Source organism: Periplaneta americana, chromosome 3, assembly GCF_040183065.1.
Source record: "Periplaneta americana isolate PAMFEO1 chromosome 3, P.americana_PAMFEO1_priV1, whole genome shotgun sequence".
Taxonomy (NCBI): Eukaryota; Metazoa; Arthropoda; class Insecta; order Blattodea; family Blattidae; genus Periplaneta; species Periplaneta americana.
The window spans coordinates 79,778,253-79,804,042 of record NC_091119.1 but is presented as its reverse complement, the minus strand read 5'-3'; the positions used below and the strand labels follow the sequence as shown (position 1 = coordinate 79,804,042).

General features: G+C 35.8%; 1 protein-coding gene across 6 annotated transcripts in view; it reads right to left on the bottom strand.

The window, feature by feature from the left end:
* Cep97 (centrosomal protein 97kDa) overlaps positions 1-25,790 on the bottom strand; it is a 170,753-nt gene that overhangs the window by 13,527 nt on the left and 131,436 nt on the right. For all 6 annotated transcript variants that reach the window (XM_069820845.1, XM_069820846.1, XM_069820847.1 and 3 more), the window contains 2 exons: positions 23,979-24,078; positions 6,541-6,675 (listed from right to left, as the gene is read on the bottom strand). In XM_069820845.1, the coding sequence (XP_069676946.1) occupies positions 6,541-6,675; positions 23,979-24,078 (235 nt within the window). The remainder of the gene's footprint in view (positions 1-6,540; positions 6,676-23,978; positions 24,079-25,790) is intronic.

The following is a 25,790-nucleotide window of genomic DNA, read 5'->3' as shown; positions in this document are numbered from 1 at the left end:
CACGTCGCTACTTTTAAGTTGCGCGCAGCATGGAAAAGTAGCGGGCAGCATGTTCGGCAGCCACTACTTTTCGGGTTGCACCATTGTTCACACGTCGCAGTACAAGAGTTGAGCAGTTTTTTGTACTGCAGAGCTGCAAAAGTAGTGACGTGTGATCATACCTTAAAGACAGTTTACTGCACTGCCCCTGCGACGTCACTATCACGATGACATTTCTGCCGATCTCTGATCTAGACAAACGGTCATCCCACCAATGATTTATATTGTATGCAATAACATCTCCCCCCCCCTCCCCCAGAACTTTTGTTTAGTAAACTTTTCCGAAAAAGTATAATCTGCTTTTATTTCCTTGTGTCCATATTGGTTTTGCAGGAACAGTATAGGGCATACCAAAAGCATGAACAAACCATATCTAACCTATTTCTTGAATAGAATTGTGGAAAAATGGTGTATGAAAAGTGAAAGATATACTTAATTTGTGCTGCAAGAATATTTTTAAAATTACACCATTTCTCAGTTTCATTTTATTATGAAATAGTGCAACACAATCAAATGTCAGTCCCATGCATAGTGCATAGCGAGATCGAAGTTTCAATATTAATAATTCTTTCTCCTGCAACATGAGTAAACTCCCAATGTCTTTGGATTAAGTGACTCAATAGAATGAAGTTAAACTAATCTGGGTACCAGGGCATTGTGGCATTGAGGGAAATGAAACAGCTGACGAACTTGCAAGACAAAACAAGACAAGGATCAGAGTCATCTCTCGGAATACCTAGGTGCTCTGTCAGAGAGGCGATTAAAAAGTAGTCCAAGACTCAACATTACAAAACCTGAATCAAGACACCAGGCATCAATCATGGGAAATAATTTATTATTAGACCGTGCAACAAAAGAGCTGGAATATTACTTCAATGTAACAGATTTAGCTGAGAGCAATAATAATTACAGCTTTTCTCACAGGTCATGCTCCTGTGAAAAAGCATCTAAATAAAATGGGTATGCTTCAAGGTAACCTAGACTGTAGATTCATTGGCTCACAGAAGATAAAACCAAAAGATTTTGAACAGAGTTCTATATCTGGACTGTACACCTTAATCAAGGAAACAGGGCTGATGAATCGGTATTAAATTAAAATAGGTAGCACAATAAGGCTAAGGTTGTGGTGTCTGGAGAAATGACGGACCTAATGTGGAGAAAAAAAAGCGAATCCCTCGTAACTGGCAATACCAAAATGACACTTTCGGCTGGGCCAAAAAAAAATGTTTAAATCTGCCACATTAGGAACTTTGCACGAACTTTCATTTTCAGTGAATATTCGAACCTAAAATTAGTGTATTATTTGTGTTGTGTGATGTGTTTTAATATAGAAAATCCACACAGCTTTTAAGTTTATTTAATTATGTTCACGCTGTCAGTGTTGCCACATTAAGAAGTTGACATGAACTTTCGTTTTCAGTGAATATTCGAATCTAAATTTAGTATATTATTTATGTCGTGTGATGTGTTTTAATAAAGAAAATGCACATAGTTTTTGGAAGCCAGATTTGCATAATACACACCCCTATTTGTTAACATGAAACCACAATATTAAAGTCACACAGTATAGTATGCACTCTACTTTGGGTTATTGGCATTTGTTAATCCACTTGAGTATGTAGCTACGAAGGGAAGAATTGGCCCGGTATCTGGTATCATTCCTGGGTAGCCAGTGGTAGAGCATTGGCGCGTTTAGTCAAAGGTCCCGAGTTCGATACTCGGTCCCGGAACAATTTTTCATTTAAATATTATTCAAATGTGAGTATTGGTTCACCATCGACAGCCAGAACTGCACTACGAGATGACTTTTGTTCCGTTCCCTACAGTTGTCTCTGAAAGCTTTGATATGCTTCACATTTTGTAGCAATGTTTCTATAAATTTCAAGAGGCAAGAAGTTATTTCCTGACAACCACGTGTAGCTCTACTCTCATCTCACATATACAGGGTAACATTTTCTGTCCCTAAGTTATGCACACAAAGTTGTAAGTCCATAGCTGCCTTGCATAAAACACTTTGGCACAGGTGAGTGAGAGAGTTGGGAGGTTTTCTGCATAACACAATCGAAACTACTGAATCATCTTTTTTTGCTTTCTCACGTGAATCGCTCTTAGCCTTCAGTGCAGCTTCAGCCTTTTGGAGGTGCAATTCTTTCTGTGCTTTTACTTTGTCCAATTTTTCAGGTGACCCACAATCTATTTGGACTTGAAGCTTATCACATAATGTGCAAGTGTCTGTGTGTGGATTGCTAAATCGTAGATTAAACCTAATATAAAAAATACAGTCTGTAGTAACTATCTTTTACCACTGAGTAATGTTTCTCTCTGCAGAACTGTGAGTAATGTTGAAATATCTCGGTCAAAGTGAGGCTGGAATCTCAATACTTATTGTCTGGATTTTTGCTTCTTGTATAATTGCTGGTGTAATTGAGATACAAATTGATGTGCTCTATTACATGATCAATTTTTTCCTTTACAATCATATTTCCTGGGTTCTTGTTACCTCTCATATCTTTAGGAGAAACGCCAGTGTCTCTATTATTCTTTTTCTTTATAATCAAGTGACATGTCAAGTGTTTTAACAAAAAAATATTTACACACACTATATCCACCAAGATGGAACTCTGCATTGACATTTCTGACACGAACACCATAATCGTTTTTTTTTCTAACAGGAACTGCTACTGTTATTGCACTGTAAAGGAATGAAGTCTGAAGAGATCTGCTATGTGTATCAAGGACTGGTACTGAGACTGGTAGCACGTCGATATTTAAGGTGTGGGAGGGTTGTGGCTTGTCGTTGTCGCCGCGGTCTGCACCAGTGGTTTTGGTGTTCTGATTGTTTGTCATAGCGTCTAATTGTCGGAGAAAGGGTTTGGTGTGTGTGCTTTTGAGGACCGGGTACCAAGCTTTGTTGACCTTGATTCCTTCTTCCCTCCCACACCTTAAATATCGACGTGCTACCAGTCTCAGTACCACACATTGATGCACGTAACAGATCTCTCCGCGCACGTGTACCATGCCACTGAAGATGTCCACTAGAGTAGTGGACGAAACATTTGGTTATATTACTGACAGACCACGGCCCTCTAGCCTGGAAAATACCAATCCTATTGAAGCCGGTCGTGCCTACATTCTAAGAAAATGTCTGAAGACTTTCTAATTTTCAGAAGTCTTCAGAGATATCTTTTTTTTTCCTCTCTGACATTTTTTTTCGCATTCATACCTGCAATAAACATTGTAGTCAACCAGCTCCTTGAGTGTTCTTGCAATATGTAGTTTCCTTGCATGATCTATGTATTCTATTCTTTATTTCTTTCTAATTGTGCTTTAACTCTCTTCCACGCTCTCACTCATGTTGGTTTCTTCTTTGGAACCCCATTTCAAATGCCTGGGCAGGATTATCTTCAGGCAGTTGAACATCATTCATGGGACTTGATTTGGTGTCCCATTATTCTAAGTGACATGATTTGGTGACTTTTCATTTGGCTTGTGACCATTCTGCATGTCGTCCTGCAGTTCATCACCACTGCCATTGCATGTTGATTCTGAAGACTTGTCTCCATCAGAAGGGTAGGTAGTATGTCTTGTCTCTGTCAGAGTTACCCGAACAGGAATTTCGGTACCTCCAACCCAAGTCACTGATGTTATGAAATATGAATGTTCATCCCCATCAAGATAAAACCCCGGTATTTCATCCTATCCTGAGTGAATTCTTTTCAATTATTTCTTTTAGGGATGTATTTATTCTTCTTTATATTATTCTGTGTTATGCAAATTCGTATGAGCCAGACTTAAATAAACAAATTGGAAGAAAATAGAATAGATTTGGGTCAACGTAACCTATGAACATTACTAATCTACACCAAAGTTTACCCACACAATGAAATTGTCTCTTTTATCCACGAAACAAAGCAGTCGATTTTCTATGTAGTACTTATTTCCACCACTAGAATTCGGCAGCAGATGAGTTGCATGGCATACTTCCTTGTCCTCCAAACAGATGGCATTCTCAGCTATTCAGTTTTCCATTTAATTCCATTTAACAAAAATTTGCACTTATCCCCTTTGGTTTCTAGACACCTCAATTCTGTTGTTGAAATAAGATAGGGACAGCATGATTTCTGCTCAATATGTTAATCCTGCTGTTTGTATTATTCCTGATGGGGAGGAATGGGAGAGTAATAATCTTAACCAGTTCTCACCTGATAGTCTGGTATTGCTCACAGATGAATCCTGCATTAACAATAGTACTAGAGCAGGGATCTATGGTGTACGACCAAGGGCTAGAAATTCCATCCCTCTCGATCAATATACTATGGTTTTCCAAGCTGAAGTGTTTGTAATGCTGGCTTGCACTCAGAAAAACCAAAGTTCTGAAAGCCAGGTTGCATTAAGCCTGGACAGAGTAGAATCCAGGCTGGTAGAAGAATGCAAAATTGCTTTGGAAATTCTATCTAGGACACTGTTGGGTGTACAGTAACAAACAATGAAATTTGCTGGCCAAGCATGCAATTACCATCCAATCCTATGGCCCAGAACTTAGTGGAACCTAGTGTCAGAATTCATAAATTTATAATCAAACAGGCTCTTGGACAACCTGATGAGAGGTTTACTGGGAGCCTGGAAATCTACATCAGCTATGAGACAGGCCAAACTCCTTATTGGGGAATCAAGATCTAATTTAACTAAACAACTCCGAACTCTAAAAAGAAGCAACTTAAGATTGGTAACTGGACTTCTGACTGGGCACTGCTACCAGAATAAACATCTGCCTATACTGGATCTCACAGAGGACTCAACTTGTAAGAAATGTGGGATGGATGTTGAGTCATCACTTCACATTCTGCTGGACTGTCCAGGTTTAAGCTACATCAGGCATCGATACCTCATGAAACACATGTTGACTCCCGAGAAAATTCAGAAAATCAAACCCAGCAGCATTGTGAAGCTTGTTGGGCATCCATTGCAGTCTCCTGAAATGATTTCTACAATGGATCATTCGTGGCTAAATGCTTTAGTAGTTGTCTACGTCTTTATATAGGAAAAGAAAAAGCTGATAGACGACAGCAAAATGGAAACCCAATGTATTGTTTCCAATAGACAGTCACTATATGACCTCTCAGATAAACTGACTATAATTAAATCATAAAATAAAAAATAACGATAAAAATAATGGTCTTGACACGTTGTTTGTACATCTCCAACTTCACTAATTAATTTACTGGTGAATACATGCAATTTAATTATAATTTTTAACTGAAGATCTTAGATAACATATTAAGACAAAATGCAGCTACTCAGAAATGTATTTCATTTGAGTAACAAACAGAAGCAATGGTTTAAATATACCAGGGAAAAGAAAATGAAAAATACAAAGAGAAAGAAGAGGACGACAGCATAGTAAATGTAGAAAGATGAAGATGAGATTGAAGGACAGAAAAAGAACAAAAAGGGAAAAGAAATGGTGGAGGAGATATGCAGAAAAATACGAAGATACAGGTGTTCTCCATTCATTAGTTGTTAAAATAAGTTTGATTATTGCTTTCAGATAAGTATATTTAATTTATCAGGAAAAAAAGCAACAGAGGTCTGGAGTCCTAAAGATATGGTCACATGTCGCTACTTTTTGCTGTGCAACTTTTGTACTGCAGCTGCAAAAGTTGCATGTCGTGTTTACACATAAGCCAAAAGTAGTGTGCTGCGCACTACTTTTCGTGCTGCGCAACCTGAGTCTGTTCACACACAAGGCGCTACTTTTGCAGCCGCAATCTAGCTGCAGGTTTCCATCTCTGTGTTGACTTTTCAATATACATTTTGTGGTTATGTTCGCATTATTATGGAACTCATGTGATAGCTTACTTATCTATTATTTGCTTTCTGTCCTAACTAATATTCAGAAATTGGCATTATTTTTACTATAAAGCTATTAAAAACACCTATATACTTAAATGACAACCAACAGCATATTCACGTAATCAATGTTGGCAACCCTCCTGTTTGAAACTACGCTAAGGAAAAAAAAAAATTAATTATATTGTCAGCAAATATACTCAGACTGTGTTGTAAATTTAGTAACTGTTACAAATCATTTATTTTCATCACATCTAACATTAAAATACGTATATCCAAACAATGAAAGTATCATTGGCACATTTGAATGGCAACACTGGTCACAACCGCAGCAAAAGTTTAAAAAAAACCGTTATCAAAAATGCTGCGGCTGCAACCCTGAGAATCCTGTTCATACATCTCTATTTATAAGCTGCACGCAGGATGAAAAAGTAGCAGGCAGGAGGTTCGGCAGCCACTACTTTTCGGGTTACACCGTTGTTCACACGTCGCAGTACGATAGTTGCGCAGTTTTTTGTACTGCAGCATTGCAAAAGTAGTGACGTGTGACTGTAACTTAAGACATATTTCATTTCTTGGTTTTGTTCGACAGCATCTGGTGTACAAAATAGCGTAAAGTGTGTGAACACATGCCTAATAGTCCTACCATACCTGAGAGTGAAGGCGTGTGCAGGTCTGAGTGAGTTCCCGAACTGTGTCAGCATCTGGGTGTTGCAAGTTAATGCCAGTATCTGCACTGGCATTACTAGGGCCTGCTGAAGATTGGGATGGTTGCATACTCACTACCTGTTAACACAAAGATCAGTACAGGAACACAAGAGGAGGTAGCAATATTTGCTTATATGTGTCAACACACACGAGTATGCACAATCAATTGGTCACATGTACACAGCCTACATATGAACTTTCATTTGTTTTTCCTTGAAGTCTAATTCCTTCTTAATGGCAAGCTCTTACATATTATATACAGTTCATTTCAAAATTTCCCAACTTGAATAATTTTAGATGTGCAGAGGACATGATTTTGAAGAAAAACAAGCAGATTTAGTTTTTCGAGGGGGAGTTAAAAAACCACTGGTGATTGAGTTTTCTGTTCCACCCCTTCACCCCACATCCCCATTTTTGAATTTAAAATTACACCTCCTATCTTCAGACAAACCATTTTAAAGGGGATGATAAACCCTATATGTCTACTAGAAAAAAAAATTGGTCCATCTGTTTCTGAAATAGAGCCAGAAATGAATCATTTAATGAATTGTAGTTTAGTTGATATTAGACTGTATTATTTAGGTATTGTGCTTTTATTACTGTCCTAGAAAAACAAATCTGTTGTTTGTCTAGTATGACTGGATTTCCTGTTGTGGAATTGTCTGGCTTTTGAGTTTATATATATACTCTTCAACATCTTAAGGCTCGTCTCCATTATTGAACATTTAACAACATGTTATATAACATGTTGAATTTAACATGTGTATGGACATTTCAAGCCTCAATTGACTTAACATGTTGACTGCGTATGTTGAAGTTAACACTTTTAACATGTTGGCGTGTTTTTCCAGCAGCAATGGGAAACATGTCAAGTCAATTCATTTGCTCATGTAGCGTCGGTACAGTTCGACAAAGTTTGTACAGTTTCCATAGCAACAACTAACTTTCGATTTTGTGGCGCGTATCTTGATCATTTTGATTCTATCAATGGTCCTTGGTATTGGCTATAAGTTGTTCGAAGTAATGGAGTGGACAAAAGAAATACGTTAGAATAAAATTAATGCACTGATGGAAAGGCCTTGTTTGTGGAATGTGTCTGGAAAGAATACAGAGACAAAACAAAGAAGGCCGACTGTTTTGGAGAACTGGAATTATTATTTAATTGTTCTCGAGAATACAACAGAGAATTTTCGCACTCTCGTCGTACGCTAAACATTAATGCTATGTTGACGTCAGTAATGGTCGTAATTGGTGATGTATGTTAACGTTCGCAAAAGTCAGGAAAGAATAATTATACAATATTACCCGCTCCTTTAACATCTATCATGTCGTAGGTCCTATCATAGTCAATCAATCGCAATGTAATTTTTTAATTGAGATGAAATGGCTCCTCTTAAGTTGTGTCTTTCTTTGATGTAACGGGAAGTATTTTTGCAGCACTATATTAAAATCGTGTTCTGACATTCTCAGCAAGCTTATGATTCAAATCGATCTTCAACTTTAAGCTCGTTTAGAATGTCTTCTGCATAGTGTCTTTTACTAAGATATTGCCGCACCCACATTCTCATTTTCTTCCTCGTTACAAGGAACAGAGGTAATTACAAAAGTCAAATCATCATCTGAGTCCATTATCCAAGGTTTGAAAATAATATACTATCTACATTAAAATCTCATAGACTGTTTATAGTGGACTACGCAAAGAAAGTCAAGTTTAACATATTTAACAATGTGGACAAAGTGTTAAATGAAATTAGCGTTAACATGTTGGGATGTTAACGGTAAACAATTTAACATTAAACATGTTGTTGTTAAATGTTTAACAGTGGAGACGAGCCTTTAGGACATATTGCGTGTGTAGGATCTTTGGGTATTTATCAATAGGCCATCAATTATTGTTGTGATTCTGTTTTTATTGTAATTTGTTATAATTGGCTTGCATTCATTTTTAAGCCCTGTAATCATATTACTGTTATTCATTAAATGATATGTTTCTGGCTCTATCTCAGAAACGGACACAATTGTTATTTTTTATTTTTTTATAGATGAATGAAATCCAGATTGCACACTGGTATCATCAGCAAATAACAATACAGGGTGGTGTAATTCGGTCCACTGCTATTATCAGTGATGATTTGAACCATGATAAATTTTCAGTGTATTTCTTTTTAAGAGTATAATATTGGAACTGAAGAATGAATTTCCTTCTTTAAAAAGAACTGATAATGGTAATGCAACCCAATTTAAAACAGATACACTCACAGAAACAAAAGTGGCTGGCAGTGTAGTTTTACGTAATTGAATGCCAAAGTACAAATAAACAACAACAACAACAACAACAATAATAATAATAATAATAATAATAATAATAATAATAATAATACAATTAAAACTAATCCTGATGTTGTAATATACAAGAACATGTCCCGTAAATAAGCCTGAGAATGTTGAGAAGCTACATGTTTGTGTAAGTGCTTATTGATTGAGAAACAGATATTAGAACAGTGGCGGTTCCTCGGGGGAGGGAAGGGAGGAACGTCCTCCTCACATTTTTCTTCTTTTGAAAGTAAATACCAAATAAAATATGTCCCTGAAAGTCGAGGAAGATTCGATAATTTTTAAGTTCTCAGCTATAAGAAAACTTCGGTTGATCGAGTTTTAAACAACTCGGGCTTATGTGCTGCTAGAAAACTGTGAGAAAGATGCGAGATTGTTTGTGTGGAGGAAAGTCAATCCTTTCCTCCTTTACTGCAGTTAACACACATAGACAACAGCGCACTAGCAGCCAGAGAAAGAAGCAGAGTTTTAAAGTAAGTGAATGAACAATTAGGGAGGAGATCCTCCTCTGAAGCAGCGCATGGGGGGGAAATAGAAACCGACTAGTCGTGCAGCAAGCTCGCTACCACTGCCATCTAACGATGTAGCATTCAACCAGACTATAATACATCTAGGAGGAGCACAATAAAAACAGTTTTAACGCAAAGCTATGAAAGACACCATATAAACTTTTTTTTTATTATAAATCACAAATATTCTTCACTGCACTTTAGATAGCCTGCTGTTCATGGTTTGAAATTTTCAAGGATATTTGAAAGTTAAAGTTGGGTTTATATAAAACAAAGAGGAAGTAGTTCTATGTTAGTATAGCAGATCTTTTTGGCCCCTGAAATTCACTTCCATTCATTGTCTACTAGACAGGGCAACAGGCAAGTTGTCAGTTTTGTACAAATATATTTGAAATTGAAAGTAGGTACTCCAAACTGCATTATTTTTAATATAAAAAATTAATCGGCACCCCTTTGAACAATAATGGTAGTATGACTTTCCAAGAACTGACATTCTTCAAAAGCATGTGATACTGAACTTGTATAATATATATGTGGCAGCACAGACCACGTGGGTGGGTGCAGTGTTCTCGCTTTCCTCAGATTATTTCCCATTTCCATAAAACAGTTCCGATTACGTGTTAGTAGCTGGTCTCTTCCAATACGTGTGATGCTGTAGTGTGCTCGAAAAATGCTGCGAGGTTGTGAATTTCCTTGTAATTATTAATTTGTGCAATTATTCAACAATGAATGGAAGTGAAAACATATTATATTTTGGAAAATTTAGGAAACTCAGTTTACAAGAACAGATTACTGCTATACAGAAGGGAAGACCAACTCCAACACTACCTGGTCTTACATGTAGGCTAATTTGTAGCATGTTTCATTCAAGAAGATGTCATTTCGTGCTGTTAACTTCTTTCCTCCTCTTAAGAAATACGCAGGAGCCACCACTGTATTAGAAATAATATTAATATATGCCAACCAACTTCAACATTATACTGGTACATTCTGTATTTCTTTGACAGCTGAATGGTAGCATGTTAGCTGCCAAGAAAATGTTCCGTGTTCGATCCTGACTGTGACTGCTTTTTATAATTTTTACATCTTTGCAATTTGAACTTGCATTGCTCAGAATTGTATGTTTCTTAAATACATTTTGGGAAAATTATACAACCCATTTGGGTGTCCATTCAATACGAAAACTAACGATCTTGTTGACGACTTCTTATAATCAGGTGGAAACCAAATGACCTGGAAATGTATAAAAACTTGTCCAGACAAGTTCAAATATTTTTAACAAGAGCCAGAACAGGTCACATTGTCACACAATTGTACCTACACCGATTTCACATTTCTGATAAACCTACTTGTCTGTGGTGCAATAATAATGATGAAGATCTGGAACACATTCTTCTATAATGTCCATGCATAAACCACAAAAGAAGTAAATTAAAATCATCAGTACCAGTTGCAGAAGACACAGCCCTGCAGTATATATTAACTACACCCCAACTCTAGCTACTAGCAACAGGCATCTATAATGAACACCAATCAAAATACCCCTCATTTCTCGTGAAAAACAACAACTGAATAGACTACAGTGGACTATAGTGGATTTTATGTTGTCAGCAAACAGCTGGATACATTAAGAAGATTGACTGAAAGTGGAAAGGGTTACATTAATTTTTAATACTTCTTTAAGCATATTGTAAGTGAAATAGTTTGCCTATATAGACCAGAACAACAATTTACAATTGTCATTTATAGTATATGACTTGCGTTGTTACTATGTATTCTACTATTTTTACTCTATAATGAATGAATGAGAGACAGGAATACAAACAAAATATTTAAAACAGAGTTAAATAAATTCAATAATAATTTACAGAGTCTGGTTAACATTTGTTTTCGGAAAACTGAGTGTATTTTATATTTTTCACAACTGGAATTATTGCATAAGGTTAATATTATAAAAAAATTAACAATGGAATATGAAATAAAAGAAATTGAAATTAAATATATATAAAACCGTAATGTAAATTTAATGACTGAAATTTTAAAAAATATATAACTTCATGAACGAAAGACAAAATATATAACTCATTAAATTTATTTTTATCCTGATATGGTTTTATCAAGAGTAATTTCACTAGAGGTTTTGATTTATTTAGGAAAAATCAAAATTCGAGTGGGATTTAATTGATTATTACATGATTAGAAGAAATAAAGTACTCTAATACAATAAAATATTAATTGACTTACTACAATAATCATTTCATCATTACAAATACCCTGCTAGATGATAGTAGTGTGTTTATGATGAGCTGTTCTCTTGTTACAGTTGTGCCCACTATACAATCTTCATTGAACTCTGTGGACGAAGGCTTTGTTGATTCAGTTTCATTTTTATTAAAACAGTTGCATTCCACTTCAATTATCAATACACTGTATATTAAACAATCTCTGATACGTGACTATTCATAATCTCATATAGCAGAAGCTATAACCTAACCTAAATAATACAAGCAAGATGAATGATAGAAAAGTTTTAATTAAGGATGATGAAACGAACATGAATCATTTTAAAAGGTACAATTGAATACCCACCTGGAATAAGGATCTAAGTACATGGGGAAACAATATATTTGGGGGGGGGGGGGGCAAACAAAGAAACAAATGCTAGGGAGGTGATAAAACTTGTAGGATAAGCAGCCATGATTGGTTGAAACACGTTGTTCCGTACCATTTTATTGGTCAGAAGTAGTATGATGTAGTAAAGGTGTAATATGAACAAGAAAATAATCTCTAAACTCGTTTTCTTAGCCAATACACCATAAGATACAGAGAGAATCATTCGATAAGGAAGGCTATTAGTGTATGTTGTTGTTGGTCAACTGTCCAAATACAGGTTTGAACCTCACCAACTGACACCAATGAGGCAACCAAGTCAGGTGATAATGGGGTTGGGTGGCCAATTCCTTTCCCTCTCCATTGCATACATCGCTGACTAGTTACACAATACAGTAATCATACTTAGATGTATACAAACAATTGTTCTTCCTCTGACACATATTGTCAAGTGAGATATACAGTCTGATAATAGATGTACATATCAGACAGAACCTCAATCAGAGGTAGTGATGGGGTGTGATTTGCAGATCTGTGATAGGTTTGCCACTGGTTCCAACTGCGACTATAGTTTCAAAATCACAGCTCCAAGAAATCACCATCTCAGACAGATACTTGATTCATAGGTATAGCAACTGATGTACGTACATGACAGCTCCTCACTCACCAGACATAAGCCCTTTTGATTTCTTTTTACGGGGATATACAAAGGATAATGTCTACACACAGAAACCTAGAACCATCTGTGAGCTGAAGAGTAATGTGGAGAACTTCATTGAGTCTATATCTGACGACAGAGTTATTGATAATTTTGAAGAACATTACATTGTATTGCCATTCGCGGTGAACCTCTGATCATGTACAGTGCTTTGCATCTAGGACTTGGAAATATTCAAGAGGGCTTTTTTTTTTTTTTTGTACTGTGCATCATGATTTGGGATGAGAAAATTACCTGCTAAATGGATGCCTAAAAGCCTGGAAGCTGATCAGAAATGATTGAAAAGTCGGAAATGTCCTTTTGCCTGGTGCCAGCTAGCCTTAGCATCATGTATTCCTGTAGATGGGAACATATCCTGAGGTAGAACTCCCTCAAAATAGGTGTTACAATGCGCACTGAGAACTTTCCAGAGTTAAATAATTCAATCTCCAGCTTCTAGCAACTCCATGGTCTGGTATGTTGCAGAGTTGTTCCTGAGTTTTTTGAGAGATAGAAGGCTGCAACATCTATACTGCCTCTTTTTCAACTGACTGCCAGACCGAACACTGGCAATGAAAGGAAAAACCTGCCATGAAAAAGAGATTGTGAAGGAGTGACTACTGTGTACAAACAGCAATGGTTCAAACAAGTGAATGCCCATCATTATTGGAGAGTCAGCAAAATTGAAATACAGTAGAACTTGTTTATAGAGAGCTCGTTTTGTGCGACACCTCGTCATATATTCTGTGGTCCCAACTAATTCCCCATAAGATGTATGCTTTTCTACAACGTCATATATAAGTGTGTCCACCTCGTATATAACGTCAAAGCCAATTTCACTTCTGGATACTAACGTATGGGCCACTATATGCCAAGGATATGCAGACTGTAACATTTTTAATACCGATGAAACTGACATTTTCTTTAAATTGGCACCTGACAAAACCTTTAAATTTAAAGGTGAGAAATGTGTTGGCAGCAAATTATTCAAAGATCAAATCACAGTTCTTGTTTGTGCAAATGCAGATGGAACGGAGAAAAGAAAATTGCTTGTGATGGAAAAGTTAAAGAATCCCAGATGTTTTAAACATGTGAAGACTCTGCCAGCATGCTATAATGCAAACAAAAAGTCCTGGATGACTTCCAATTTGTTTGAAACTGAACTAAGGTGTTGGGACAGGAAGCTCAGAACTCAAAAACGGAAAATCCAATTGCTTGTGGATAAATGTCCAGCACACCCTCTGGTTGAAGACCTCGAGAACATTAAGCTCATGTTCTTCCCTGCAAACACTATAAGCATTATACAGCCCATGGATCAAGGAGTAATAAGGAGTCTCAAAAGCCATTATCGCAAACTCATATTATTGAGACCGATAGAATGCATCGAGAAGAAGCAGGATCATACTGTGACACTGTTGGAAGCAATATGAGGTATTGAAAGAGCACGGAGATGAGTAACAGTCAAAACTATCCAGAACTGTTTCCGCCATGCTGGTATTCTTTCAACTCAGCGAAGTTGCAGCTGGTGATACAGATGAAGATGAAGATGAAGATGAAGATGAAGATGAAGATGAAGATGGTCTAACTTTATCTGAATGGCTGCGAAAAGTCAATGGTGATGTTTTGGGTCAGTATGATTAGGATTATGGAACAATAGACGATGACATTGTTACAACTGAGGCCCAAAAAGAGGACGATATTGTGAGAGAAATGAAAAATGCCGAAGAAGAGGAAGACGAGGAGGAGGAGGAGGAAGAAGAAGAAGAAGAAGAAGGCGAAATATCTGAAATGTTAATCCCCACTATAAGTGAAGCTCTAGACGTCATTAGAGTTGTGACTCGATACCATGAAGCCAGAGAAGGGAGCAGCAAAATTGCGATTGAGATTATGAATGTAGAACGTAATTTAGAAAGTGTGTATTGGGCAAGGGGCTGAGTACAGAAAAAATGACGGATTGTTTTACTTCCAACTAATATTGTATGGTGTATCCATACAGCATGTTATTGCATGTAATGTAAGCCTATAATTCCGTTAAACTATATAGTACTGTACTTTCAAATATTCTCTGTAATCTAAAAAAATAAATTACAGTGAATATGTAACAACATTAACATACATCTACTCTAGCGGACAATTTTGTATATATTCCCATAGCCTATTTTGTCTTTAAGTATAATACTATATCCTCGGTTATTACGTCACTCGTTTATAACGACAATTTTTCAGGTCCCTTGAATGTCGTTATAACCGAGTTGTACTGTATTTAAAAAATGTAGGAAAAGTACCTGTGACCTATTATACCAACTTAAAAGCATAGATGAAGTGGGAGATTTACAGAGAATTTCATAAACCTCTTGATAAAGTGTACAGGTATCATCTCTATAATACAGCAAATCTCCTGCATATGGGAAGAACCAATAGGAGATTCCTGCAGTGTTGTAATATCACAGTCTCGTGCTAGAGATATATGGAACTAGATGAAGTGAGAGGGAGAGAGAAATCAGTTCCCTGTTGTGTTATATGACAGTGTATCTAATAATGTATTGAGTCATGCAGTTCATATGGTATTAAGCTGTTAATGAGATAATATAAAATAAACATACCTGACCACGATTACTCCAGGATGGCTAGGGGCTCTTTACTCATTCCCATCAGTCTCGTTACTATCATGATTATCATTTATCCCTAACTGCTCTGCTTTCGTTTCTCTGTGTCCCTGTCTTTGAAATTTGTATATGTTCCAAAATATTATCCCATCCTATCTCTTTTACCCTGAGAGGTGAAGGAGTCGAGAGTCATTGCTACCCGAATTCCAGGAACTTTCTGCTATAGGCAGTGATTGGAGGATGAATTTAAAGTTCATCAGGAAAACAGTTGTCCCATTCAGGCAGTTGTCAACTGCCTATGTCTGTGTGCTATACTGGAAGAAATGTGACGAAGATGCAAGAAATAATGTTCTCACATGTTCATTGAAACAAGCATCATTGTTCTGTAATGTGTTGGAGATAATAAAAAAAATATGCAAAGAAAATTAATTACGAGAAGATAATTCTCCAAATGATCTATTGTCCACTATCAGGAAGAAACGAAAGACTAAACCCGATGTGCAGACATTAAACTACATTGTTATAAAAAAATTGCGTTTTTGTTTCGGAATGCAGTAAGCTCGAACAATGCACTATAATTCGTATTTTTATAATAATTAATTCTACAGAGGAAATGGTTTGACCTAAAGTTAGGACTTTTTTCGAGCATAGTTAGAAATTAATTCTCTTTATACCTGGCAAGCTACTGAATTTCAGAATTAAGTAAATGCCTGAGCACCAACGCTCTCTTTGATATTCCTTCACTGGGCAACACTGCACTCCCCTGATTTACGGAAGCTGTGAAGCTATTGAAGATTATATGTAGGACGTTTGCCACAGAGTACAGTGCAGAGGGTTGTCTGTATTTGAATGGACTCAGAAAAAGGGATTTAATTCAATATCGAAATCCAGCAAGACACTGATTTTATTGTTTTGGCACTGCAGCAAATGATCCAGTCTATGATCAAGAATTGTTTTTTAAAGAGTGAAGAAGAATCAGATGTGACAAAAGTTTATGGAAGTAATAAGGATGGCGTCCCAGAAGAGGATAAGTATCAATGGCATAGACTTTGATACCTACATATCTGTGGGCCAGGAGCTCACAACATGTGGTGTGCTGTGTGTGGAAGAAATGTGTGAATTAAAAAATGTAAATTGCATGGAGACAGGTCAAGATGGTAGTGGTGATGTCGATAATGAAACCTAGTGACAGATTAGGGAAAGACTTTCTATGTTAGGCCAAGGTGCACACAAAATCAGATGCAGCGTGGCGTGATGCGACATTTTGTCTCATAGTACTTGTCTCCCATTGATTTCTTATTATGTGGTGCACACAGAATCAGACGTGATGCAACAGTTGTGAGCAGACACGAGGAGATATGGAGAGACAACATTGGATGACTGTTTGAAGTTCGTCGTGAGGAGACTGTCCGATAGCTGCAGTGTACTGTGCATGCATTAGTAGTGGCTATGTTTGCATGCTTTACTATCTACAAATACTATTGTTGTGTAGTGCACATTATTCATAATGGAGCTCGATGCGGAAAAAACTAGTTGTTTTAGTACTGGAAATATACGTTCTGTTAAAACTTTGAAACAATATCACGACAATAAGTGGTTTCTAAAAATATGTGGGATATTGCAAATGAGATGAAAGCACCACGTGAATAATAATATTGATAATAATAATAATAATTTGTAGTAGGCCTACTTCTCTGCTCTATACTATCACTCATTATTGATTTAATATATTATTTTCTTTATTGTGAGTCATGAAATAGTCATAAACATTAGAACATGATGTTTCTGCACTACATTAGTAGTATTTAATTTTAAGACTCTTTCAACCGTATAGATTTTTAGCCATACTAAGCGTCCTTAGGAAATAATAACCAAATACAATAGGCATTTTCATATAAACAGTCCTCTTTCATTGACGCCACTTTCTAGCATAGGCCAGTTTTCCAAACCCACACAGCCAGCGAATCAGTTGTCGCAAGCAGACAGTTTTAAGTTGTCGCAAGGCGTTGTAAAGCAAAATGTAGTGTCGCACAGCGTGTAATTTTCCTAATCTAGCTGGACAAAATTCATTTTTCGACTTATTGATTCCAATGTATATTTTTATGAATTTATGTTCCTAACTGTTCAAGGCATCTTGTGAAGATAATGCGCGATCTTTCTCCTGGATATTTATTTGTTATACAATAGCGTAAACATTGCTATGTACAGAGGGTTGAATCCACACTCCTCAGTCGCAATAGAGAGCGCTTTGTTTAAAGTCATATTAAGTGCTAGTAAATTGTGTTTTCTTTTCTTCTTTGACATTGAATTTGTAAATTCAAGTATGTGCTTCAATATAATGTGTAATTTAGCTAAATTACTAAATTAGAACATCCAATACGGCCTTCATTTCATATGAAGAATATTTATATAATTTTTTCCATAAACTCTGGCTTTAACATGAATTACAAAATACTAGCTGTTAGCTGCTGCCAAAATAATTGCATATTTATATTCCGACATCATTTCACGTGTGAAATATTGTTTGGTTGGTTGCATATAGCTGCGAACCTAACTGGTATTAATTATTTTCAGTAGCGTGGCGGGCTATATGCCGCCGGCAGCTTTTTGAAGTTTGGTACCGGAGAAGTGCTGAATCAAGGACAAACGAGATTTTAAATAATATTATAGCTCCATTAGGACTGAAAGACATTCCCAGTGATATTGAAAATAAAATTAAGAAAGGCATCAGCCATTTTTCATCAAAAATTCTGTCCCGCTGGTTAAAGTACCATAGAAGTAAGAAAAGATTTTAAAAATATAATGCTGATTGACTAAATAATGACTTCAATTTCCCTGAACAAATTTGCAATTTTTTTGCTTTTATGCCTGTGGATGCGACGTCTGAGCCGAGTAGGGGTCATCCAAGAAAACTATTCAGTGAAAGCAGCGTAAGAGCAAAAAAAAGTAAAGTTCAAAATTTAATAGGAGACCTTAGTCCGGAGGAAATTTCTTTCACTGCAGAATCAACTTTAAGAGCAGCGGCAAAGCGATATGTAGCAGACATTGTAAAAGAATTGTCAGAAGCATCTCCACAAAGAGCAACCAGAATCAGCAATATCTTACCTTTAGACTGTAAAAAGCTGCTATAAATTTCGCAATATTCTACATATTTAATGAAATTACTTCATAAATGAACAAAGAATAACTGATTTTACTCCATCTTACGTTCGATTACCTTCAACTTTCAAACATTAATGAATATGCCATGAATTCCTAATTGTTTTTTGAAAGTAAATTTTCAAGGATAAGGGACATGTTTATATTAAATTTAAATATATTTAATTATATTCATAATTATTAATTTACCCCTATAAAGAGGTAGTTTTTTCTTATTTAAACATAATCAGAGTTTGTCCACAATTCAAATAATTAAGTTGTTCATAAAGTTTAATTAAATTATGTTACTTACTTACTGTACTTACTGGCTTTTAAGGAACCCGGAGGTTCATTGCCGCCCTCACATAAGCCCGCCATTGGTCCCTATCCCGAGAAAGATTAATCCAGTCTCTACCATCATATACCACCTCCATCAAATCCATTTTAATATTATTTTCCCACCTACGTCTCGGCCTCCCCAAAGGTCTTTTTCCCTCCGGCCTCCCAACTAACACTCTATATGCATTTCTGGATTCGCCCATACGTGCTACATGTCCTGCCCATCTAAAACGTCTGGATTTTATGTTCCTAATTATGTCAGGTGAAGAATACAATGTGTGCAGTTCTCCGTTCTGTAACTTTCTCCATTCTCCTGTAACTTCATCCCGCTTAGCCCCAAATATTTTCCTAAGAACCTTCTTCTCAAACACCCATAATCTCTGTTCCTCTCTCAAAGTGAGAGTCCAAGTTTCACAACCATACAGAACAACCGGTAATATAACTGTTTTATAAATTCTAACTTTCAGATTTTTTGACAGAAGACTAGATGACAAAAGCTTCTCAACCGAATAATAACACGCATTTCCCATATTTATTCTGCGTTTAATTTCCTCCTGAGTGTCATTTATATTTGTTACTGTTGCTCCAAGATATTTGAATTTTTCCACCTCTTCGAAATATAAATCTCCAATTTTTATAATTCCGTTTTGTACAATATTCTGGTCACGAGACATAATCATATACTTAGTCTTTTCGGGATTTACTTCCAATCCTATCGCTTTACTTGCTTCAACTAGAATTTCCGTTTTTTCCCTAATCGTTTGTGGATTTTCTCCTAACATATTCACGTCATCCGGATAGACAAGAAGCTGATGTAGCCCATTCAACTCCAAACCCTGTCTATTATCCTGAACTTTCCTAATGGCATATTCTAGAGCGAAGTTAAAAAGTAAAGGTGATAGTGCATCTGCCTGCTTTAGCCCGCAGTGAATTGGAAAAGCATCAGATAGAAACTGGCCTATACGGACTCTGCTGTAAGTTTCACTAAGACACATTTTAATTAATTTTGGACTTCCGGATCTTACAGACATAGACAAAATTCAAAATTCTGCTCTTAAAGCTCTAAATCAACTACATGAATGGAATACATCAAATTTGATGACACTCAATTTAAGCAAAAGTAACTACCAAATATTTTCACTTGGTAAAAAAGAAAGAGAATTCAATATCCAATACAATGGCCAACGCCTTCCTAGGACTTATGAATCCAAATATCTTGGAGTTATTTTCGATAGTAAGTTAACATGGAGCAACCATTTGAAATACATTTCTGAAAAAGCTCGTAACAGATTCTCCCTTCTAAAAAGACTAGCAGGAAAGAAATGGGGATGCTCTAGGAATACTTTGAACACTACATACAAAATGTTTATACAGCCAGTGCTTACATACTGCGGAGAAATTTTAATTACTTCACCTTTCATAAACGAAATAGAATATGTTCAAAACCAAGCTCTCAGATTCATTACTGGTGGAATCAAAACAACTCCAATAGATTCTATGAGATTCCTCACTAATATTAACAGTATCAAAATGACAATAGAAGAAAAAGCACTGATTCAATATGAAAAACTTATCAGTTACTAGGAAACAATTGGCATTCATACAGTCCTCTCTGTAATTGAAAACTCAAAAAAGTTTCATATCCATTGTTCAAGAATTGAAACAGAAAATCAATATCCCGAATTTAAAAGAAAACTTACAAATTAAACCAAACCCTTTAACTCTATTAAATATAGAATATAATCTAAATTTAAAAGAAGAAATACTGAAATCAGAAGTAAACACTGAAATACTGAAACAATTGTCTTTAGAGACAATTAATATTAGGTACCCTCCACAAAACTGGCTTCATTTATACACCGACGGATCCTTGATCTCCAGAGAACAAGGTGCCGGTGCAGGTGTTATGTGCTGTCTCTTCTCACTTTATAGATCACTTGGATATGGAACAACAAGTTTTGATGGTGAAATCATTGCAATAAGTGAATGTCTCAGGAATCTTCTATGCCACATCAATAAATTTAGGAATGCAGTTAAATTGTCGGACTCCAAAGCAGCTATTCTATCAATCGTCTCTAAACACACACCTTCATCTCAAACAGCAGAAATAACTAAAATGCTCTCTCAATTAATATCACTCAATAAAAGAATTGTATTCCAATGGATACCATCCCATTGTGGAATCCTGGGAAACGAGAATGCGGATGCTTTAGCAAAGAAGGACAGCACTGCTACTTACAGACCTGTTACTAAATCTACGTATTACTCTATTACTCTGTGAAGAGATTTATTAAATCTACATACTTAGACTTCAACAAACAAAATTTGATAACACAATCCCAAGGGAAAAAATGGAACTCTCTGCATCAAAATCCACAGTTAATTCCCGATTTACCACAAAAATCGTCCGTAGCTGCATTTAGATTGGCAACAGGCCATGATTGTTTGGCCAAACTGCATAGAATTGGAATATATCAGTCCCCTCACTGCCCATTGTGCAACTCAAACCAAGAAATGGATTCGGAACACCTCAAAATCTGTGCTTCATTGGCTGGTCATGATAATATCTTTGAAAAATATTGGAGTGCAAGAGGTCAAATGACTTTATTGTCAAACGCCTGGCATTAGAAAACAACAACAACAACATTTTAATTAATGGAACTAGTTTCTTGGGAATACCAAATTCAATAAGAATATTATATAAAACTTCTCTCTTAACCGAGTCATACGCCTTTTTGAAATCTATGAATAACTGATGTACTGTACCCTTATACTCCCATTTTTTCTACAATATCTGTCGAATACAAAAAACCTTATCAATAGTCAATCTATTACGCCTAAATCCACACTGATGATCCCCAATAATTTCATCTACATATGGAGTTAATCTTCTCAAAAGGATATTCGACAAAATTTTGTACGATGTCAACGTGATATTCCTCGAAAGTTACTACAGTTAGTCTTGTCCCCCTTCTTAAAAATAGGTACGATTATGGACTCCTTCCATTGTTCTGGTACAATTTCCTTTTCCCAAATTGCAAGTACAAGTTTATAAATTTCGCTAGATAATGCCCCTCCACCCTCTTGTATTAATTCTGCTGGAATTTGATCAATACCTGGAGACTTGTACTTTTTCAGATTTTCTATCGCAATTTCGACTTCTGAAAGTGTGGGTTCCGGTATGAATGGCTCAGCAGTTTGTATTTGAATGTCATCCTGATCATTTCTATTTGGCCTATGTATATTTTGTAGTTGCCCAAAATAGTTTTTCCATCTGTTCAGGATTGAATGAGAGTCTGCAAGTAAGTCACCATTCTCATCCTTGATCACGTTTACCCTTGCCTGATATCCGTTTTTAAATTCCTTTATACCTTTATATAAATCTCGAATGTTTTTATTCTTACTATTTGTTTCTACCTCATTCAGTTTTTCCTTCAAGTAATCTCTCTTTTTATTCCTAAGTGTATGACATGCTTCCCGTCTTTCATTGAAATAATTATCTCTATTCTCCACAATTGGATCCTGTAAGAATTTCAATTTTGCCTGTTTCCTTCTATCTACTACAATGGAACAATCTTCATCAAACCATGGTTTCTTTTTCTTAGTTTCATGATAACCTATGCTCTGCTCTGCTGCAATTTTGATATTATCTCGGATATTGTCCCACACGCTATTAACATCTAACTCTTCCTCAGCTTCATCAGCAGTTGCTAAAGCAGCAAACCTATTTGAAATTTCAACCTGATAACGTTGCTTAGTTTCCTCGTCCTTTAATTTCAAAATATTGAATCTACTAATATTAGCTTGTTGCTCTACTCGCTTGGCTTCTGATAGTCTTTCTCTTAATTCTCCAATTACCAAATAATGGTCAGAATTACAGTCTGCCCCCCTGAAAATTCGGATGTCTACTATACTAGTGTGCCTTCTTTTATCTACCAAGATGTGATCTATCTGGTTATGAGTCATTCCGTCTGGAGAAGTCCACGTATATTTATGTATATCCTTATGGGGGAATGTTGTACTCTTGACAATAGAAAAAAAAAATTAATTTTGTCTAAATTCACCAACTATAAAGGGGTAGTTCTCCTTACATAAACGTAATCAGAGTTTGTAATCATATCAAATACATTATCTTTAAGTTCTGTATAAAGTTTCATGAAATTATGTTAGGAAGAAAAGAAGTCATTAATTTTTCTAAATTCACCCTTACGAAAGGATAGTTCCGTCACGGAAACGTAATCAGAGTTCGTAATCATATCAAATATGTTATCTTTAAGTTTTGTGTAAAGTTTCATGAAAATACGTTAGAAAGAAAAAGAAATCATTAATTTCTTCTAAATTCACTCCCTACGAAAGGGTAGTTCCGTCACACAAACGTAATCAGAGTTCGTAATCATATCAAATACGTTACCTTTAAGTTCTGTGTAAAGCTTCATGAAAATATGTTAGAAAGAAAAGAAGTCATTAATTTCTTCTAAATTCACCCCTATGAAAGGGTAGTTTCCCTCACACAAATGTAACCTGAGTTGGTAATCATATCAAAATACGTTACCTTTAAGTTCTGTATAAAGTTTCATGGAAATCTGTTACTTAGAAGAGAAGTTATTAATTTTGTCCAGCTAGATTAAGAAAATTGCACACTGTGCATCGTGTCACATCTGATTCTGTGTGCACCCGGCCTTAAGAGTTCATGACAGGATTCAAGTATGCTCATGATATCATTGAAATAGATAGATCAGGTGTATATTATTAACAATGATAATTTATTGAAGATAAATTACTTTTTAAAACAAAAATGATGCAAACTTGACAGTGGAAATGATTTCAATTTTGGTGTATGTTTTTTCGATTTACTAAACACATATAGGCAAATGTAACCATTTTTATTTATTTTAGAGGCTAAAGGCTCCCACATCTATTGTTTTCCCTTGTCCATAATCTTTTATCAGTCTCTTACTGAAAACAAAAAAATTGAGATTTCATTGTCTTACAAAAAAACTGTAACAATTCTGTGTTTCTATATCAAAATAGTAAAGTAGGATGTAAAGCTTGGGCCAAATGAAATCTAACAATGGTGCAGATGTATTAGTCTATCATAAAAAGTAAATCTGACTAAAAGTATGACAACTAACAATGCGCACAACTTACCTTCTTCCAAAGAGCATTGATAGCTTGCATCTGCAATAACTGAAGTTTGCGCTCACTCTCCAGAGCTGCTCTAGTGGCCTCCATGTCAGAAGACAGTTTTCTACAAAAACACGAACACAAGGCGGACTACAGAGTTTAATCTGACTTGAGTGCAACAGATGTTTCCACTTTAATAGGCTTTAAGGAAGAAAAGACACTCTGATGTTTAAAATGAATGAACAAAAATATCATATATTTACTATCATAAATGTCATATTTTTACTATCATTTCCTTAAATAAAATCACTAAGTTAGTAAATGCAAATGAAGTCAAAAAGTATACAGACACAACTCAAATAACAGTAAACTTTCCAGTATCCACCAGAGGCAGAAAGTAGGGCTCCTTGCTCTCAACCTAAGTCTACAAGAAAATAAGTGACTCACATTCCATTTGATATGATAGAAGGCTGAGTGAGCCTCAGAGCCATTCTGTAAAACTCAAAGCACTGTATAGAAATAACTTAAATTATGACTGTGCCCAGGAAAAGGTCCCTTAAGTCGGAAAATTCAATTTTCTGTTTTTGACAGATTATGACTTAGCATACAATTCTGAGTATGTTATTTTAAAAAAGAATAAGCTCTCTATATGAAAAAAATGAATGATTTATAAGCAATTAAAGTTTAATGTTTAGAAATAGTGAATTGCGGGAAAATGGCTTCTGGTCCCTGCAAGGTAACAATAACTAATCATTTTCATATATATATTTCTAGTGCTATAATCATTTGAGCAACTTAATTTATATGTAGTTCAAGAATCCGTCCAACAGATGGCATTAAAAACTCGAAGTCGATATTTTAGACAAAAATCACTTTTCTGCTCTCATGTAAAATTCAGACTTGCAATTTAACAAGTGGTTTTCTGGGCACAGTCACAATTTCAACTGAATACAATCTGAATCAAAATGGAAGTGGAACAAGCGACCTTAAATCTTGGTACAAATTAGTTGATTACACAGTATAGACCTGTGCTATATGCTGTGAATGTCCATGACCAGAAATCCAGGTTGAGAATATATTTTATTTTTGCTTGCCTACTGGGTTGTTATTAGTTCGATTAATTAAAATGTGTCTCAGTGAAACTTACAGCACAGTCCGTATAGGCCAGTTTCTATCTGATGTTTTACCAATTCACTGCGGGCTAAATCAAGGAGATGCACTATCAGCTTTACTTTTTAACTTCGCTCTAGAATATGCTGTTAGAAAAGTTCAGGATAACAGAGAAGGTTTGGAATTGAAGGGTTACATCAACTTCTTGTCTATACAGATGACGTGAATATGTTAGGAAAAAATCCACAAACGATTAGGGAAAACACGGAAATTCTACTTGAAGCAAGTAAAATGATAGGCTTGGAAATAAATCCCGAAAAGACAAAGTATATGGTTATGTCTCGTGACCAGAATGGAAATATAAAAATTGGAGATTTATCCTTCGAAGAGGTGGAAAAATTCAAATATCTTGGAGCAACAGTAACAAATATAAATGACACTAGGGAGAAAATTAAACGCAAAATAAATATGGGAAATGCCTGTTATTATTAGATTGAGAAGCTTTTGTCATCCAGTCTGCTGTCAAAAAATTTGAAAGTTAGAATTTATAAAACAGTGATATTACTGGTTGTTCTGTATGGTTGTGAAACTTGGACTCTCACTTTGAGAGAGGAACAGAGGTTAAGGGTGTTTGAGAATAAGGTTCTTAGGAAAATATTTGGGGCTAAGAGGGATGAAGTTACAGGAGAATGGAGAAAGTTACACAATGCAGAACTGCAGGTATTG